The sequence below is a fragment of the Lepidochelys kempii genome, chromosome 6 (assembly GCF_965140285.1).
Source record: "Lepidochelys kempii isolate rLepKem1 chromosome 6, rLepKem1.hap1, whole genome shotgun sequence".
NCBI classification, from domain to species: Eukaryota; Metazoa; Chordata; order Testudines; family Cheloniidae; genus Lepidochelys; species Lepidochelys kempii.
In genome coordinates, this window is record NC_136385.1 from 125,465,689 (window position 1) to 125,480,095 (window position 14,407).

General features: G+C 45.2%; 1 protein-coding gene across 6 annotated transcripts in view; it reads right to left on the minus strand.

Annotated features, from left to right (window-relative positions):
* CGRRF1 (cell growth regulator with ring finger domain 1) overlaps nt 1-12,542 on the minus strand; it is a 30,455-nt gene extending 17,913 nt beyond the window's left edge. For 5 of the 6 annotated variants that reach the window (XR_013636006.1, XR_012159612.2, XR_012159610.2 and 2 more), the window contains exons 1-4: nt 12,319-12,521; nt 3,179-3,318; nt 1,598-1,775; nt 1,252-1,399 (exon numbers count right to left, since the gene is read on the minus strand). Coding sequence is in view for 2 of the 6 variants with exons in the window: in XM_073350086.2 (XP_073206187.2) it covers nt 1,252-1,399; nt 1,598-1,775; nt 3,179-3,318; nt 12,319-12,422 (570 nt within the window). In the remaining 4 variants the exon portion in view is untranslated. Of the gene's footprint in view, nt 1-1,251; nt 1,400-1,597; nt 1,776-3,178; nt 3,319-12,318 lie in introns of all 6 variants that reach the window. The other variant, XM_073350084.2, reaches the window with a different exon arrangement.
* Between the last annotated feature and the right edge of the window lie 1,865 nt (nt 12,543-14,407).

Genomic DNA, 14,407 nt, shown 5'->3' on the forward strand with positions numbered 1-14,407 from the left:
ACAAGAATCAGGAAGAAAAACTTCTACAAAAGGAAAAAAGAAAAAAGAAAAGAAAAGAAAAGAAAGTGGGTTTCCCCCCATGGTAAGTGATGCAAAAAATGTCATGTTAAACAATCCATCTTTCTCATGTTAATTTAAGAAACCTTCTTGCAAGTTTGTTAAATCTACAGTTTATCTTTATTAAACTAAACTGAATTATAAGCATACTCGGCTGTACTGATTGGGGGAGGAGCTGGATACATTGTTCTTTTGAGGCCTTTATGGTGGGGTGGCAGGAAGCTGAGGCATAGAAAGAGTTGGAAAAGGTAATATGTAAGTTCTCCTGGGTATTATTTTGCCCATGACTGATTTCTATAGTAGTATGTGGAGAAGGTCAAGCGGATTGGGGAGTTTGCCTTCAAATGTGTATCCCTCAATATACATTAGTGTTCATGCACCTAAAGCTATTGGAACAAAGTATAACATTTAAACTCAGAAAGACACTGAATAAATATACATATTGCACATTGGACACTCAGAAACTAGAATCAATTCCTCTGTGGAAAAAAAAAGTTTTGGAAGGGATATTAAACCTCTTGCTTCAACATTTAAGCTAATCTCTAACTATTAGGGATTAGGAGAAGATCTTCCTGGGGAGTAGATTACTGAGTATCCATGTACTGTGGGATTTTCACAACTTTCTCTGAAACATCCAATGTTGCAATTGTCAGGGACATAATACTGGATAAGATGAACAACGGGTCTGATCTGGTATGGCAATTCTTACAGTCTTAATCCTCTCCCCAGAGATCAGTCCAAATAGTTCTGCCAGGTACTGGGGTGAATCCCTCTTCTTGACCCACAGAAGTTACAAAGGCTAAACCAAATCAAAGGCTCCACAGCACCTTCACGAGGAGGGAAAATAAAGATTTGCACAATTTTTGATACCCTGACCTGACACTTCCTTAGCCCTCATGCCCTGCTTCAATGTGCTAGCACACAAAGACCTTCACAAATATGAGCTCTGTGTTGTGCAGAGGGTGAGCACTTCCTGAATGGCCCACACATACATTCATCCCTACCCCAGGCACAGCAGGCCCACCCAGGTTCCCCTGTTTAGGGAGCCACCATTGGTGCAGAGGTGAGGGCTAGATTCTCTTTTTGGCCAACATGCGAAGAGCAAGCCAGTCTTTCTTCTCAGTCCTAACGTACATTCTGAAGCATCCAAAAGCATCAGTACAGTGCCCTGCTATACATTCTAAAATTACTCACAATGTCGTATAGTTCTCTGTCTTCTTCATCAGCTAAAGTCAACAAAGCTACCAGTGGGTAACGAGATCTAGGCACTGGGCCAAAGCCTGCAATTTGAGCATCTTCTGGCAACTGACAGTATTTTTCTTCCTTGTTGGTTTTTTTAATGCTTTATTTGTGTAAAGGAAAACAATCAATGTCACTGCAATTGAAGACAAATGTGGCACTTGCACTAAGAGTATTCTCAATCTTATTCATTCATAAATACACGGTGCCAAAAGCTGCAGACTGCTCATGAGGCTCAATTCTCACCGTGCCAGAAAATTAGCATAGTTTGTCAAAATATTGTTTTTAAATAAAAGGATACAAATACTGCTGTCGATAGATATATTCGCTGTAGAGAGCGTCTTCTAGTGCCTGTGGAGTCTTTATTCTGAAGCAATAGACGTGTTTCTGCAAAGCTTCGTGTAGTTTTTGAACACTGCATCCCCAGTAGCATGTAAGGATACAGTCTTCCAGACAATCAGGGGTCAGTGTTATACCCCCTTAGAGAACAACATATAAGTACATGGACAGAAAATGCATCCTACACAATGCAAGCTTCATCAGCTCACTAGTATACAGGAATCCTGAATTTACCAGCTGTAATTCCTTAAATGCAGCAGAGGGAAAGCAATGCCAGTACCCAGATTTTTTTCTTAAATTAGGGTGGGTTTCGTGCACTTGAAAGGGGAAGGCCATGAGGTACCTTTTGTTATTCCATGTGCACCTCGTGCCGGGTAAGGTTTACAGCTAACAGCATTAGATGTACTAGCTCTCCTAGGGGGCTGAGTATGACTCTTACCCCAAAGACTATGCCATTTGGAAAATGATATTTAACTAGACCCGCATCCTAGCATGTTCCTGTGCTCTATGGAAGAATCAGGCTCTATTGCGTGTGTACAGTGGGGATAAAACTATGTGTCATGTTTCTTTCCCCACTAGTTATCAGTGCAGTAGACAGCAATAATTAGCCATTAGGGACAGATTTTAAAAAGAGGTGTAGGCCAGACTTTCAAGAACTCAGCACCCACAGCTTGGGACAGATTTTCAGAGGTGCTCAGCTCCCATTAAGCAGCAAATAATGGTCAGATTTACAGAAGCACCCAACACCCAATATGCTGAGCTGTTTTGAAACTCTGATCAATTATTTTGGTGCCTGAGCGGGAGTTGTCAGTGCTTCTGGAAATTCTGGCCCTGTAACGCCAAGACTCGTTGTGGGAAAAGGGATGAAGAGACTTGAGCTCATTACTGCAGTGCGTTTTATTTGCTTACAGGAAGGTTTTACAGGTTTGCTACCTGACTTTGACACAGGCTGGGAGAGGATCTCCTGAATTCTGCGGAGGCTCGGGAATGTACTGGATGTTTGAACAAAGCAGCACTTTAAAAAAACACCCAGACAAACTGCAAGCCACCACTTAGGTTTACATCACAAGCACATACAAATATCTTTCTTCGTTGGCTGGTGTGGACAGCCATACGGAAGGCCATTCTGGGAGGAAATTGGGAGTAAGGGAGCTGGGCCGGGACCTGGCATTGCATTTACATAGATCCAGCTGCCCCAACACTTTGTGCCAAGGGCATGAAGGGGCTCCTATAGCAGCCCATAAGCTGCAATAGCAGCAGTGGAAAGCTGCTTATCAGCTGAGCTCCCTGTTCCCAACTGGTGCAGAAGGGCACAGGTCCCCTGCCTCTCTGCAATTCACCCACATGGGGCCCAATCTAATTTGTGAGCCCCACAACATTGACAGTGGCACTTTAAAACACACAACGTTTCCGTAAGCTGCACCAATAGAGCTATATCTATGGCGACTGTGTAAGGGAACACGTTATGGCCATGAAAGTAAGAGCTGGGAGCTATAGGTGGGGAAAGGGCACTCAATAAAACCTAACCAAAAAATACACTGACTTGTTATGGAAACTGCAGCAGGATGCGGAATTTCTAGGCCAAAAGGATTCTTCACTTGTCTCATCTGCTTTTTGGATATTCTTACGCTGGATTCTATTTCTTCTGAATTTCTCAGTATCACAGGAACATCCCAACCAAACCTAAGCAACATGGAACAACCAGATGCATAAGTGGGCATGCGTTAGTGCTAGTGTGTTCGAACTGCCTTTCAGATGTCAATACCAAGCAACACAACAAACAGAACTGCATCTTGGAATTACAGAATATTTCCTAGGATGCATGCATAGTATATGCTGTCAATCAAAGCTGGATCCATACAATACAGTACTTTACAGTGATAAAAGTGGGAATCTTTAATTCTAGTCAGAATATACGAACGGCCATACTGGGTCAGACCAAAGGTCCATCAAGCCCAGTCTCCTGTCTTCTGACAGTCGCCAATGGCAGGTGCTTCAGAGGGAATGAACAGAACAGGTAATTATCAAGTGATCTCTCCCCTGTTGCCCATTCCCAGTTGTTGGAAAAGAGAGGCTAGTGACACCACCTCAGCCGATCCTGGCTAATAGTCATTGATGGACCTGTCCTCCATGAATTTATCTAGATCTTTTTGAATCCTGTTACAGACAAACTTTTGAAGGGAGAATATTTTCCCTCTTTTTCAAAGTTTTGCAGAGCTAAAGTAATGAAGATAATTAGTGCCCTCTAGTGGTAAAGTTTTAGCTACACTTCCCCAAAACCAGATCTATGGGAGTGGCTGCTCAGTGGCAAGTGAAGTTACTGATGCACTGTGTACTTTCAGCAGTACTAAGAAATTAGAGCCTGATCCTGCAGCCCTTGAATTCATATAGCTTTTGTTATAGCCACTGGGATTTGCATTCATGAGGACCACAAGATCCAGGTTTAACATTTTAATCTTGATTATAAAGATGTTTCTTTGAGTCAGGGACTTCAGTTTCTGCTTCAGGCCCAGAATCAAAGCCCAAAGAAGTCAACGGGGAGGCTCCAATTGATTTCAACAGGGTTTGGATCAGACCCTCAAGGCTGAGGTTGGCATGCCAGGCCAAGTGAGGTCATTTGTATCAGTCAGGATCCTTGGCCACCATTTTTTAAAATCACAACTCCCTACCTATCTTTACTCACAGGCACAGTTAAGCATGATATTCAACCTGAAGGAACCAAGAGGGAATACTGCAGGAGGATCCTATCTATCAAATACAAAAGGCAGAATTTTCATATTCTTTGACTGCAGCTTTTAAAATGCACCAGCCACAGAAAGCCGTGATGTACATAAGATCAAGATACACACTCATTCCTGTTTTCAGATAAGAGATAAATTCACCTTTAGAAGTGACTGGGGATGCAGTCCTGTAATCGTTATGCTGATTCAGAAGACAATTTTAGGAACTGAACAGGAGAAGTTTTGTTTCTATATTCATCTATCCCAGATTTTATACAAAGGAGGCAGCAGACATAGCTTGAAGGAGGTTTTTTTTTGGTCACCTCATTTTATATATTGTCATTTATTAGCTCCGGCTGCACCATTAACATTTATGACCTAGTACATACGCCACTGCTATCTGTAAAGCTGAAGCGATGGCCCTTTTAAAGGGTTTACAATGTTGATTCCCTCAGTCATCAGCATATTACATCATGGGGAATTCTTTGGGGTGCTTTACCTGCTCCTGCATAACAAAACTCCCCTGATGAGGATGGCACGAAATGTATGAACTTCCCCAGATTTATTGTTTCCATGAAATATGCTAGAATAGTTTGCTGTCACAATGAGATGGGTCTCATACAAGCAACTCAAGCTTAAAGGGACACTGTCGGTTTAAATCTAGTCAGTTTTAAAAAGTGATAAAAAAAGTTTCAGCTACAAGGTCTGTCTTTGAGCCTGTCTGAATTTTTGTGGCTTCGCAACCAGTTTGTCCCGTTTTTAAAAACATTGCCCTCCTCTGCTGCTGTGTGGAAGGACCACGAAAAACAACAGGGGAAGCAGAACTATACACAAAGTGCTGGCAAATGGACAACTAAAATGAGATTCGTTTCTCCTCTAGTCTGTTAGCGTTTTATAGAACGTAAGGTGTCATTTGGAACAATAGCAAGTAAAACATCAGACAGAAGTGTGATTTTCAGGTTGACAGTGTCTCTTTAAGAAGAAAAAACCCCTCAAGATGGTTCTTGGTAGCAGCGATAGGTTCCCAGTAGCTTAACCACCATTAGCTTCCTTAGCCTGCACACCAGGATTGTGCATATTCACAGAAGGGAGGACTAATAGGCTGGAAAAATCGATACCCATTCATCTTTTAAATAAAAATGCTCTCTCATGACCATACTCATAGAAGGAGACAACAATATTTGGCAACCAAGCTTACATTTAACTGCACTACGTTAGCAACGTTCACACTTTTTCTACAGTAAACTGAGTAACCTGGTAATTCAGCAGTGTTCAACTTGTGCACAAAGGGCCAAATCCTCAATCAGCATAGCTGTACTGACTTCATTGGTACTATACTGATTTACATTAGTTGCAGTCCTGACCCTGAGTGGGGTGGATTTAGTATTTTGCAGGTAATCTCCTCAATGATTGTTTTTTTAATATACCTGCTGTTTTATGCCACCTGGTTGATTCCAAAGGCAAAAAGCTTTTTGCCTTTGGAAGCATTTTTCATTGGTCAGTAGCAATAAGATATTCACCAGGACAAGTAGACATGGAAAAACAAGCCTCTGGTACAGAGTTTTTTCAGAAGCTAAAAGCAAAAAATGTGTTGATCAACAACTAGATGTAATGAATATGCAAGGCCCTTCATTTTCAGCTTTTATCTTGTTTAAAGTTTCCCAGGAATTTATCAGTGTTGATTGCAAAAATATTTTAAAAAATGCAAAATATTAACTTTGCAGTTTTTTAGCTAAATAACACTTTTCTTTTCCTTTTTTTTAAATCTTAAAAACATTCTGAAACATAGTTGTAAACAGTTTTTCATTTTTGACCCATTTTAGCATAAAAAGTAGTTCACTAACTTATTTGCTTTGAATGCTGATTACCACTTTTACATATAGGATGGATGAATATGGGGTGGGGGGGATTTGACAACAGTATATACACTAGTGCTCAAGTCATTCCAGTACTTCTGACCAAGCTTCCCACTCTGGTCCTGGTTACTGCGCCACCATCTCTCCTTCTGGAGTGGGCACAGAAGTGGAAGAGGTAGAGGAGACAGTGTGAGAAGATGGTGTCTTCCCTTCCTCCACCTTTTCCACAGCTTCTTCTTGGCGCAGTCCTCGGAGTTCTGGCATTCCAAAATTCAGGTAGTAGTAAAAACCTAATAATGGCTTCCATAAAACCAGGGAATCTTTCAGTTAAAAAGAAAGTAAAAACTGAAAATGAAGAGCCTTATGAATACTAAATTTGAAGTTACAATAGCACTGTAAAGAGAGCGTAATCAAGTTTAGAATATGACATTCTAGTTATCAGAGGCCAGATCCTTAACATGTGGAAACTCATGTAGCTCCATTCAAATCAATGGAGCCACATCAATTTATACAGGCTAAGGATCTGTCCCCTGTTTTCAAAAGTATAAGCCTTATAATACTGCTCGTGTGACACTAGACTGAAGCCACGTGAAAATTCAGGAGTCAAAAATCTGCATAACAAGTAAGGCCAACATTTTCAAAGACTGTCCACTACTTTTGAATGCCCAACTTGAAATCCCTTGGGATGTCTTTTTCAGAGTGCTACGCCCACAGTTCCTGTTGGCAGTATTTTGGGAAGCAGGTACTCAGCTCCACTGAAAATCAGACCCTAGGTGTCTCAGGCATGCCACGAAAATGGAGGCATGGAAAGGTAGTGGATGCTTTTGCAAACGTAAGCCTTAGCGTTCATACTTTGTTGGTGTATCTCAGGTTGACTCGCTTAGTCAGGAACACCTCCATAAAATGGGACTGCTGATTGCTTGCTGAAAATGACTGGAAAACAAGAGACAAACAACATTATAGAAAAGGAAGGAGATTGTACCAAATAATTATTTATTGTTTAGATTGCACCATAGGCATGCACAGCACTCTACAGAACGAACAAAGCGGCAATTCCCTGCCCTGAGTTTACAATTTTAAATCCTGTTTCTGCAATGAAACACATGCAGGGAGCTCCCAAACTCACTTGTAGCCCTGCTGAGGCCAACGGAAACCTGTGTGAGTACAGAAGTCTGCCTATATGCACCTAATTACAGGATCAGGGCCTAAATCACACATAACAGAGCAAGGGATGACCATGAACAAAAGGTGAGAGGGCAAGTAATCGTTAAAACATCAAAGGATCACAAGATATTGCTTAAGTTTCATGCACATCTTGTTCATTCCAAGTCTAATTTTTCATTTTATTTATATATATATATATATGTAACCTGGGTTAATGGGTCTGATGCAAAAGGGAACCAAGCTTGTTGGTGGGTAGATGAGAGACGGGGAAGACTACAGTGTGTTCACCTCACTACTAATGGACATGACAGACAAGGCTGACTGAGCCAATCAGAGGGAGGATGAAAGGAGGAGAGTTCTGCCTAAGGGGGATAGGCATCTCTTCCTTTGTCTGGGGGAGTTGCCTATGTTACCCTTAAAGGGGTTTGTTGAACTATTCTGGGAGCAACCAACTGGATTTAAACATTGAGGAGGCCTCCAATGTTGTGGAGACTTTCTCCACAATGAGTAATGCCTGTTGTTGCCGAAGAGAGGCCAGCTCCCTAAGCAAATCGGCACCCTCATCGCCTCCCCGCACTCAAGCGCCTTCAGGCCTAGAATGACTCATCAAGATATGTTTCAGAGGAACAGCCGTGTTAGTCTGTATTCGCAAAAAGAAAAGGAGTACTTGTGGCACCTTAGAGACTAACCAATTTATTTGAGCATGAGCTTTCGTGAGCTACAGCTCACTTCATCAGATGTTTACCGTGGAAACTGCAGCAGACTTTATATACACACAGAAATCATGAAACAATACCTCCTCCAACCCCACTGTCCTGCAGTCCCTGCAGTCCCCTGCAGGACAGTGGGGTGGGAGGAGGTATTGTTTCATGATTTCTGTGTGTATATAAAGTCTGCTGCAGTTTCCACGGTAAACATCTGATGAAGTGAGCTGTAGCTCACGAAAGCTCATGCTCAAATAAATTGGTTAGTCTCTAAGGTGCCACAAGTACTCCTTTTCTTTTTTCATCAAGATATGTGGTTCCTCCACATTACAGAGCCCACTAGTATGGAGCAAAGTGGACTTGTGAATCTATGGAAATCCACCCTGGGGATAGTGTTACTTAGCAGTTGTATGGTATTACAGATGTACCCAGTCCAAATCAGTCTTCCTCTTCCCTTTATGTTTCCTCTATATTTCCCCTTGTAGGTAAAGTGTACTTTGATTGTTGATTCATCCATTAGAGAGGTGTCAGAAGAATATATGTATGAGACATCAGAGTAGGCACAAGAGTAAGTACTGGGTGATGAATAATCGAAATGACATAGGGAGGTAAGGTACGGTTCCTGATTACTGTAAACAGTCAGGTGGAAGCACCACAAGTTAGTGGCTAAGAACCCATGCCATTGAAACCCACTGCAGCCAAAGCAGCGGGACACTGTTGATGATTAGCTGCCCTTAGGAGCACAGCGACTCAAAATCCCGTTACATAGATATGCAGACATGTTTCCACACACGCACACACATACACACTGAGGAATTTTTAAGTAGTGATTTGCTATTGTGAGTTCTTCTGTTTTTATAAAAATATTAAAAACAGAGAGCAAGAATGTGCAAGAGGTGAGAAGCAGACAACAGTGTTCTATGGTTAACATGTCAGGGGGGAGAGAAGGAGAACGTTAAAAAGGAAACACCACCTTAATTGTGTTCTACCTCCCGTGCACACACAATGCCTGGCTTCCATCAGGTATTTCTTCAGATGATGCAATGCCCCAAGAGAAGAACCACCACAGATTTATACTCAGAGTTGATTCTGTGATGTTTAATAAGGTGACAGAAATGTTATAATCTATACAATTTAAGATAAGATTTTCCTAAAATTAGGCCCCATTATTCGTGTACTTAAATAAGAAGCCTGATTTTCAGAAGTGCTGAGCACCTGGCATCTTCCATTAAGGGAGATCTGAAGAACAACTGATGGGAACCAGAGTGGTGTTTGCAGGATAGAACTCAACTATAGAAATGCTGTCCCTGTAATCAATCTCTTATTCTCTCCCAATACAGGTTACATTTAGAACATTGGTATCATCCATGAGGCAGGGATTCCACAAGGAAGAAAAAGGAGAGTTCCCATGACAGCTTTTCCCACACTCAATACATTTATGGAGCATCTCTGCTGTGCAGATTCTCTGATGCACAATAAGGTTGGAGTGTTGACTAGCAAGCAAGGAAGGATCTAATTCTGCTCTCATTTACACCAGTATAATACAAGGGGAGTTAATCAAAAATGAGAACATTATTTGATCTGAAAACATACTTGAGAACCCCCGTTATACAAAAAGCTTATGCTTCTAATCACTGGGAAAGAAATCAAGAGGTAACTTTACATACTACTCAAAGGAATTAATGCTACAAGTGTATTTAAACTAGCAACTACTAAATAAGAGGTGATAACATAGAAAGGGAGTACTTGTGGCACCTTAGAGTGTAAGGTTGTAAGGAGAGTGGTCAGTTTGGATGAGCTATTGCCAGCAGGAGAGTGAGTTTGTGTGTGTGTGGTGGGGTGTGTGAGAACACCTGGATTTGAGCTGGAAATGGCCCACCTTGATTATCATGCACACTGTAGGGAGAGTGGTCACTTTGGATGAGCTATTACCAGCAGGAGAGTGAGTTTGTGTGTATATGGGGGTGGGGGGGGTGAGAAAACCTGGATTTGTGCTGGAAATGGCCCGCCTTGATTATCATGCACATTGTAGGGAGAGTGGTCGCTTTGGATAAGCTATTACCAGCAGGAGAGTGAGTTTTTGTGTGTGTGTGTGTTTTTGAAAAAAAAAAAAGGGGGTGGGGGGGTGAGAAAACCTGTATTTGTGCTGGAAATGGCCCACCTTGATTTTCACATACATTGTGAGGAGAGTGGTCACTTTGGATAAGCTATTACCAGCAGGAGAGTGAGTTTGTGTGTGTGATTTTTGGAGGGGGGTGGGGGGGTAAGAAAACCTGGATTTGTGCTGGAAATGGCCCACCTTGATTATCATACACATTTTAAAGAGAGTGGTCACTTTGGATGGGCTATTACCAGCAGGAGAGTGAGTTGGGGGGGGGGGCGGAGGGTGAGAAAACCTGGATTTGCGCTGGAAATGGCCCAACTTGATCACTTTAGATAAGCTATTACCAGCAGGAGAGTGGGGTGGGAGGAAGTATTGTTTTATGGTCTCTGTGTATATAATGTCTTCTGCAGTTTCCACAGTATGCATCCGATGAAGTGAGCTGTAGCTCACGAAAGCTCATGCTCAAATAAATTGGTTAGTCTCTAAGGTGCCACAAGTACTCCTTTTCTTTTTGCGAATACAGACTAACACGGCTGTTACTCTGAAACATAGAAAGGATATTACACTAAAGGAAAAGTCAAGCAGCATATTTATAAGCTACCAAAAGTACCAATACCAGTAACCAGAGCAACTGGTTTCAAAGGATGAGGAAAATATTGAGACTCAGTACTACAGGTATCAATGTTAATTCAATAAAGAGGCAGGATCCATCAATGGCTATTGGCCAGGATGGGCAGGGATGGTGTCCCGAGCCTCTGTTTGCCAGAAGCTGGGAATGGGTGACAGGGCATGGATCCGTCATGATAACCTGTCTGTTCATTCCCACTGTCAGAGGACAGGATACTGGGCTTGGTCTGACCCAGTACGGCCATTCTTATGTTCTTATGATCTATGCTGAGTCAGTTTCCGAACCTGAAATTTCCTATGCAAACATGGCTTTCCAGACAACAGCCACCTAGACGCTTTTGATCATTTATCAGTTGACGAACCGACTGAGCATCAGGGACTAGGCTCTGCTGGAATGGCCACATTCCTCATTAGCTGCAACTGCATCGCATCCCAGCCTACCACTTGATTAAGATCTGCATTTATTGCTATGAACTGTAGGAAGCAATCCTGTCTTGTCAGATGTGGACAGAGGGGTCTAGCAGGCGTTGCCCATCTCTGTGGGAACAGGGGTAACTGTTTCTGAAAGTAGCTCACAGTAGTAAGACTGCTGCTGAACCCTTTCCAAGGCAGGCAGGCAGGGTAACTCTAACAGGGGACCCTCCCTGCCCTCTCCACATTCAGCAGGCCTCTGGCGGCCTCTAAGCCTAAGCCAGCCCCGGCCCCGCCTCCCACTGCCCCCGGGCTCCCCTCCCCAGCCCCGATACCGGGCAACACGCTCACCGGCCCCGCCCCCCCGGTCCTATCCCGGGCCGCCGAGCTCACCAGCCCCGCCCCCCCCGGCCCCCGCGCTCACCAGCCCCGGCCCCCCCGGCCCCCGCGCTCACCAGCCCCGGCCCCCCGGCCCCCTGGCCCGATCCCGGCCCCCGCGCTCACCAGCCCCGCCCCCCCGGCCCGATCCCGGCCCCCGCGCTCACCAGCCCCGCCCCCCCGGCCCGATCCCGGCCCCCGCGCTCACCAGCCCCGCCCCCCCGGCCCGATCCCGGCCCCCGCGCTCACCAGCCCCGCCCCCCCGGCCCGATCCCGGCCCCCGCGCTCACCAGCCCCGCCCCCCCGGCCCGATCCCGGCCCCCGCGCTCACCAGCCCCGCCTCCCCCGGCCCCCGCGCTCACCAGCCCCGCCTCCCCCGGCCCCCGCGCTCACCAGCCCCGCCTCCCCCGGCCCCCGCGCTCACCAGCCCCGCCCCCCCGGCCCCCGCGCTCACCAGCCCCGCCCCCCCGGCCCCCGCGCTCACCAGCCCCGCCCCCCCGGCCCCCGCGCTCACCAGCCCCGCCTCCCCCGGCCCCCGCGCTCACCAGCCCCGCCCCCCCCGGCCCCCGCGCTCACCAGCCCCGCCCCCCCGGCCCGATCCCGGCCCCCGCGCTCACCAGCCCCGCCCCCCCGGCCCGATCCCGGCCCCCGCGCTCACCAGCCCCGCCCCCCCGGCCCCCGCGCTCACCAGCCCCGCCTCCCCCGGCCCCCGCGCTCACCAGCCCAGCACCAGGCCGCTGGTGACCAGGAAGCAGACAAACACCACAGCGATGTAGAAGAGCGGGGAGTATTCGTAGAGCGTCACCAGGAACACGGCAGCCATGGGGCCCCGCGACCTCCCCACCTGGGGGGGGGGGGGGCGGGCTGCCAGCGGAACCAGCCGCCCGACCTCCCAACCGGCCGCGCTCGTTCCAACTCTGACGGCTGCAGCACTACTGCGCATGTGCATGGCGTTTGCGCATGCCCACTAGGAACGTGAGGCCCCACTGAAGCTGCTGCCCTTAGTCTGCCCTGAGTTTGGTGCGGGAGCGGGAGCGGGGCAGGGGGTGGTAGGTGGAACGCAGGGGTAGGGCAAGGGGATGATCGGGAGGGGTGGGGGAAGGGAGCATGTGCAATCGTTGCTAGCTCTCCTGCTTGGATTGGGAGTCTCCCTTGAGGGGATGTTTTCTTAAAGACCCAGCTGCTGGAGTACAGTGACCAGGTGAGAATCTCAGCTTCCATTTTTTAAAAAAAGCCACTGCCTAGTGCTTAGGGTCCCGGAGCACACGTGAAAACACGACCACCTCGATGCACTCTGAGGACTAATCGGAAACTGAATGAAATGACTATTGCGGACTTATCTTTAAAAAAAAAATCATATATTTTTAAACCAGTTTCATGGTTTGTAGGAGCCTGGCTTGTGATTTTTGAATGCTTGGAGTTGGACTGGAATAGGAGGGCAAAGAAATAACTCTGGTGGAGGCGGTGGGCAGATGGAGCAGCTCAGAGGCTGTGAATGGATAAAGTAGGAGATGAGAGAGCATGATGTGGGAATGGAGGCCAGGAGACGTAGATATGCAGGGGATGTGGGATGATGGAGAAGAGATGGAGAAGAATATAAATATATAGATAAGCTTTAGAATTCTGATCTGAGTTTCCAATAGGGAACAAGAAAAATCTAGTGGATCTGGGAACTGAAGAGAAGTAGTCAAACGAAAGAGAGTCCTGTTGAATTACATCACATGAAGGCAGATAACTAAATATTGGTAAATTGTATAAGTGCCTGTATACAAATGCTAGAAGTCTAAATACTAAGATGGGTGGACTTGCGTGCCTGGTATTAAATGAGGATATTGATATAATAGACATTACAGAAACATGGTGGCATGATGATAATCAATGGGACATGGTAATACTAGAGTACAAAATATACTGGAATGTGAGACTAGGTCTTGCTGGTGGGGAAATGGCAGTATGTGTGAAAGAAAGCATAAAGTCAACTATAACAATAATCTTAAAGGTTTCAGAGTAGAAGCCGTGTTAGTCTGAATTCGCAAAAAGAAAAGGAGGACTTGTGGCACCTTAGAGAGTAACCAATTTATTTGAGCATAAGCTTTCGTGAGCTACAGCTCACTTCATCGAATGTCTGATGAAGTGAGCTGTAGCTCACGAAAGCTTATGCTCAAATAAATTGGTTACTCTCTAAGGTGCCACAAGTACTCCTTTTTGCGAATAATCTTAAATGAATTAAACTGTACTCGAGAGAATCTCTATGGATAGAAATGTCATGCTTGAATAATGAGTGTAGCAACAGGAATCTACTACCAACTATCTGACCTGGATGGTGACAAGCATTATGAAATGCTCAGATAGATTAGAGAGACAAAAAAAAACAAAAACAGAAAACCCAGTAATGGGGATTTCAGCTATCACCATATGGACTGGGTACATGTCACTTCAGGAAGGGATGCAAAGATAAAATTTCTAGACACCATTAATGACTGCTTCTTGGAGCAGCTAGTCCTGGAACCCACAAGGGGAGAGGCAATGTTTGGTTTAATCCTAGGTGGAGATAGGATCTAGTCCAAGAGGTGAATATAGCTGAACTGCTCAGTAATAGTGACCATAAAGTTATTAAATTTAACATCCTTGTAGGGGCAAAAATGTCAGAGAAACCCACCACAGTAGTATTCAACTTCCAAAAGAGGAATTACACAAAAATGAGGAAGCTAGTTAAATAGAAATTAAAAGGAACCGTCACAAGTGTGAAATGCCTGCAAGCTGCATGGAAATTTTTTTAAATATAATAGAGGCTCAAATTAAATGTAT